Raw genomic sequence first — 6,181 nt, 5'->3', positions numbered from 1 at the left:
GAAGTGATGTGCGTGTCTATCAATAAGCGGTGTTGTTGGCGCCTTGGGACCTCTGCTAGCATTTATCCACATAAGCCCATTATGACCATGCAAGTCAAACCACCCTGAAGATGGAAATAAATTCACTCAGTACTCCTCTCCCCTAAGCGAGAAGACTGAGCACAGCTGATTATTTTGTAGTTCAACTGCTTCACTTCATCAGCCCCTCAATACTTGTGTAAATCAGGCCCAAAGTGCGGTCCCTAGTTTAATGCTGTAAGTTGATAAATAGCCCGCCGTGCAGTATTTGATCTTTGACCAGTTGTCAAAGACCATGCTGGAATAATCCATTCATCTATCGTCTTAACCACTTCATCCAACTCAGGGTAATGAGGGATGGGTTCACAATGGGGGAACACCCGATACAAGTCGCCAGTCCAGAGGATATTTATTGAATTTTTAAGTTTAAATAGCCTGCAGGTGTCAAACTGAATGTGTGTGATATCTTGAATAAGCTTGAAATGTCTGGGATGAAGCTTGGAGTACCTGGAGAGAACACAAGGAAAACATGCAAACTCCATTTTAGAAATGAAAAAAAGTTCAAGTCTGGAATTGAACTGGGTTTACACACCAAATTAACCATTTTGAAAAGGAGGTTCAACTCTGGACTGCTTTGACATCACAGGTGACTTTAGTGTCACATCCTCTATTTCATGCAAACCTTTTGTTTCAGGCGAAGCGGTTCATTTAGCAAGAGACTTTGGCTACGTGTGCGAGACGGAGTTCCCGCAAAGGCCATCGCCGAAGTACCTGGGAAGGCCACATGTGGAGCGCAACGACGTCAACTCCCGCAAGAACATGCTGCTTGCTGCCAAGTAGGTGTCTCTTCTTTAAGGAAACTTTATAATGCCCGGGGCGAATTGTTCCTGTGTATGTAACCTTTCCTATTTATAGCTGACTGTGCACACTGGGCTGCTGCACTGCAGCTCTCAAGGGTTATTTGGGGTTCAAGGCCTTGCTCAGGGACAGACAGCAGCATTTGAACCAGTCACTCCTACTTAAAATGATTGATTGTTGCATGTTTTTTCTGCACATTTGGCAGAATGAGGGTAGCGAGTAGACATATCAACACATTTTTAATAACAAACTAACTTGTGGTGTACTGAGCTGACTGAAGTGCTTCACATACGGTATCATCTGTGGGATTTCCTCTCAGGCTCCAGTGAATCGGTGCATGTGGTATATCCTTCCTCATTTTGGGTTTCTGCCCCCTCAGGCAAATCTGCAAGGAGTTCACTGACCTGCTCTCTCAGGACCGCTCGTCCATCGGTAACACCAGACCGGCGCCCATCCTGGAACCCGGAATTCAAGGCTGCCTGACTCACTTCAGCCTCATCACTCACGGCTTCGGCTCCCCGGCCATCTGCGCCGCCATGACCTCGCTGCAGAACTACCTGAACGAGTCTCTAAAACAAGTGGACAAGATGTACCTGAGCTCCGGCAGCGACACCCAGGGATCCTCAGACAGTGGGAGCAAATCTGCCGACAAAATAGACAAGCACAGGAAATGAGAGCTCAGAGGAGAATCCGTATGAACTTCAGAGCCCCCGAATCCCTCACTGCGTGGTCTGCCCCTTTTTTGGACATTTTTTTAATAGGAAAAAAAACAAAAAAACGTCAATATTAAGTATTGTCATTTTGAGAGCTGAATTGGTACGCAAGTGTGTGTATGTGTGTGTGTGTGCGTGCGTGTGTGTGTGTGTGCACTCTTGCACTGTAAATTTCTATTTTTGAGAAGTTGTGGACTTTCAGCTGAGCCGTTGTTGGCGTCCGCGCTGAACGCCGCCGACCGGTCCTCGATGGGAGCCCACTCTGTGAAAATGTAGCGAGCGCCGCGTCAGACCGACCACTATGCAGTTCAACACGGTCGACGGTGTGGCGACGCTACCGCCATAGGACCTTCCCTGACAAGCAAGAGGAAAACAAAATATACAAATACATGTTTTGTTTTGTTTTGTTTTTTCTCCCGAGAGGACATCATTTCAAGATGAGTGGCTGTGAATTCCTCTGTTCCCCCTCCTGCTCTGTCTGCAGGCAAATCGATGATTTCCTGTGTCTCAATGGACTTGCAAAGGACAATTTCATGTGAGTGTGTGAGAGAGAGAGAGAGAGAGAGTGAAAGAGAGAGAAGAAAATCCACTTAGTTTTTTTATTCTTTGTGCTCGATTTGTACAACCACTTCAAAACGGCTCCAGTGTTATCGTGCTTTTTGTTTTTCCTGGGAGATGATTAAGCCTTGTGTTTGGGCTGGAAAAAAAGTGATTATTAGTATGTCAGTTCGTGCTCGGTCTAAAACCAGAGATCAGAGATCTTAAAGTTGCAACGATAGAAGCCTCTTCAGTGTTTATGTGGATTACAGGCACAGCAATGCTTCCATTATTACACTGTCTTTAAAAGATGGCGGTGAAACTTTTTTTTTTTTTCTGTGAGCAAGGTATTCATCCTCCTTAGTATTTAAAAACCCTGAGTTATTATCACCCTACCAACAAGCTCAGTCCTGCCAGTGTGCTGCATGTATGTTGTGAGAGTGTGTGCAAATGTACATACTTCTTTCTTTTAAAAATGTTTCTAATTAGACATTAAATTCCAAACAGAATATTATCCAGTGTCGTGTCCTGGATGTAAATATTTTCTAATTTATGTTGTAATTTAACGGGCTTCTGTAAATAATGGTATCACTCTGGTGTATGGTTTCAACTTTTATGATGTGTTTAAACTTTTATAAATGGGTTAGTTTTTATCGCGTAGAGGTTAGGAAGTGGGCATGATATACTTTTTTTGAAAAATATGTTAAAACTGTTCTGAAGTTTGAGGGGGGGGGGGGACAAAATGAAATAAAATGAAAGCTCAAGCCTGATACACTGAGTCAGTGTGTAGTTGTGAAGGCCAAACACACACACACACACCACACACACACACACACACACACACACACACACACACACACACACACACACACATAGTCGTGCACATACTTTTTATAAATGGATAGCGCCATTGTTTCTGTAGCCTCTTTTTCAGTAATGTTTCACAGATGATGGTCAAGTCATGTGTTGAAAGATTTTTTTTTTTCCTATTAATAAACTAGGAAGGAAAAAAAAAATCCCCTGCTGAACTAAAGGGAACAGTAGTCATCATTATCTGCTCTCACTTAGCTTCACAAATAAGCTGTGTGGCTGAGTGGAGGCGCGGACCTCCACAGTGAATCATGTGATGAGCAAGGACGACGTCTGAGAGCAGACAAATGGCTCGTTTATGTTCAAACTTCAACTATTGACACATGCTAACTAGACTGTGCGCCGAACGTCCCATCCTGACGTTTCCTCTCGGCTTCCTGCGTTTGGAGCAGGTGTGTTGTTGCTTCAAATAGTTTGTCTTTTGAGTTTCAGTGATGGGAAATGCGGTGCATCAGGTTTCTTGCTGCAGATGATACGTCCTTTGATGTCTGTGAGAAAAAAAAACAAAAGCAGTTATGCACATCTGTAGATGAGATTTGCATGTGGTGCGAGCGCGCTTAATCATCGCTCGCCTCGCCAGGCCTTTGCTGATTCATGAGGTCTGTCTGTTAGTGTGTTTCGGGAGCTTCTGAGTGTCGCTGCCTGCAACGCTTCCACGCATTCTCGATCAAATCCGCCCTTGTCTTTAACAACATCTCACATAAATACTTCTTTAAATTTCAATTAGCTCTAAGGGGTCAGTGGGTGAAACCTGAGTTCTGCATACACTCAGCTACAGGTTCGAAATGCATCCGCAGCAAAAAAAACAGAGAGGGATTCATAGCAGTTAAACAAGTATCAGCCTCTCCCCTCAGAACCTGTCTAACCAGACCTGTCGGCCCCCGTGGCTCTCTGCCCTCTCAGCGGTTGACTTTAACTGCTTTCAGTTGCTCGCGTTAGCTTGTGCGCTCGGCCCTGGGATAGCAGATTATGGGGGAGGAGATGATGGTAATAGAGAAAGAGCTGTGAGTGAGGTGTTTAGAGAGATAACAAAGATTTTCTTAAATGACGGGCAGCTGAACACAAGGATCTGATGCGAGAAGGCTCCCTTTATTCTCTCACGGTTGTCTTTGATTCTGTCGCTCCGTCATATCAGAGGTTCTTCTAATGTCAGTCAGGAGTTATTACCCACATGCATGCCCCATCCACTTTCTCCATCTTTATTGTCAGTGAAGTTGATCCTTGTCTGAGCACGCTTGCAGCTTCAGACACGGCTGGATGTCAATTAAAAGCAACTTATACAACTTCGAATCGCACAACTTGTTTCTTACAGCTTTAATCAGACAAAATAGAATTAATAACCTGCACCTGCTTGATATGTGTCACTCTTCCATGCGTGTTTTCCAAAACACGGCCTTCTTGGTAACTGGTCAAAGATTTTTTTTTTTTTTTTTTTTTTCGCAACTGTGAGACAGTGTGAGTAATTCACCTCTGACCACCTAATACTGGCTGGGAAATGGAGGCGAGCGTGGGCTTGTTGGGCTCGGTTGTTACCTCCACTTTGTCTTCTTGAAAACCAGAGAAATTTATCCACGTCTTTTATTAGCGATTGGAGATAATCTTCAGCTCTCATGAGGATGCCCAGGGCTACTTGTCAACTTCAGAGCCACTGAACTGCAGTCGTATTTCTGCCAGCTCTGACTGGATGACCTTTCCATGTAGGTCACTGCCAGTCACGTGACGAAGCTGTCGCAAAAGAGGGAAAAATCGCACCAAAAAGGAAAAATGTTGTCATATTCTATTTATAACTTATGTGAAGATCCTTTCTCTTATCATTTTAGTAACTTTTAAGCTAAACAAAGAGGGATTGATCAGAAGACTTCTAAGGTTCTTTTAATAGTCTTGAAAATTGCAATTCTCTCTTTTTTTTTTATTACATTTCATGTGAATTTCCTCAAATACTTCACACTGTAGTTTCACTCATTTCGCTTTATTTTACCACTTCCTTTCTGCAGGTCTTTACCAAATCTGTTGTACATTAAGGCTTATTTGCAGCAGGACTAATCACTGACTTGTAGCTCCAGACCACTGAAACCACTTTATGAGTTCAAACACGGTCCCGTGTCTTTAGCGACAAGCCACAGATGATGGCGACGAAATCTCACATGAATTATATATTTTTCTCATTTTGGGGAGGAAAATTAATAGAAATCTAATACTAATTTGCTTTGCGTATGCAGTGCACAGTGTTTATCCTCACTTTTAACAATTGGAAGGCAATAACTTGAATATTTTAAAAACTGAAAAAGATACCGTTAGCTTTAGAAATGGTATTGAAATAAAAACGCATTTACTGAAATGTCCCTTTTTTAATTTCATTTTCATCATATTTGAATTGAAGGTTATGTTATCCCATTGTTATGTTTATGTTCATTTTCATAATTTTCACACCTCTAGGATTTTAGTTTTCTGGTGATATATTATTAATAGAGCAGCAACTATTAAGAAAATGTTCAAACAACTTCTTTTTAATTGTCCAATAGTGCTGTGAACTGAGAATGACATTTTCCAATACTTAAGAAATGTTTTTGCAGATGCCTGAATGAACATGACACAATAATAACACGCAGGGATTCCACAAAAACCCTAAAGCATAACATTCTTCACAGGAGGCAGAAAAACGAAACGACTGATCAAACCGACAGGAACTGCAAAGCATATAATTATTATTCCATTAAAAAAAACATTTCGAGGTATGGCCCAAAAAGAGAAGACTTTTAGCAAACTATTTAAAGATTGAAACAGAAAATAAACTTTTGGATTGTTCAAACAGATAATTTGCAATAAACTATATAATTAAACATAATTATATATTTAAAAAAAATGTGGGCACTGGGTTTTTTTTTTTTTTGCAAGGTGTATTTGCCTAAATTTACTGGATTTACAATAGTTCCAGTGTTTACTTGTTTTGAAGGCGTCTCCTCCCAGTGTGACTCACTGGCATTAAACCAACTCCGGAGTTCCAGTTAGAGTTCCAGTACTCTGTTCTTATTTGACCGCTGTGTGCTGCTGCACCGCAGCACCTGGGAATCAAGGCAAAATTTGAGGGCAACATGGGAGGATACTGCCATGACATGGTGGAACAGTGGTTAGCCCTGTTTGAAACTGAGTTGGGGCCTTGTTGGTGTTTCCATGTTCCATGTTTT

General features: G+C 42.0%; 1 protein-coding gene across 1 annotated transcript in view; it reads left to right on the top strand.

The window, feature by feature from the left end:
- LOC115388121 (transcription factor AP-2-beta-like) overlaps window positions 1-2,093 on the top strand; it is a 49,351-nt gene extending 47,258 nt beyond the window's left edge. Inside the window, exons 3-4 of the mRNA XM_030091063.1 lie at window positions 713-854; window positions 1,256-2,093. Coding sequence (XP_029946923.1) covers window positions 713-854; window positions 1,256-1,550 — 437 coding nt within the window. The 3' untranslated portion in view covers window positions 1,551-2,093. The remainder of the gene's footprint in view (window positions 1-712; window positions 855-1,255) is intronic.
- The last annotated feature ends 4,088 nt before the right edge of the window (window positions 2,094-6,181 follow it).

This window comes from Salarias fasciatus, chromosome 5, assembly GCF_902148845.1.
Source record: "Salarias fasciatus chromosome 5, fSalaFa1.1, whole genome shotgun sequence".
NCBI classification, from domain to species: Eukaryota; Metazoa; Chordata; class Actinopteri; order Blenniiformes; family Blenniidae; genus Salarias; species Salarias fasciatus.
This window is presented reverse-complemented; position numbering and strand designations above follow the sequence as displayed.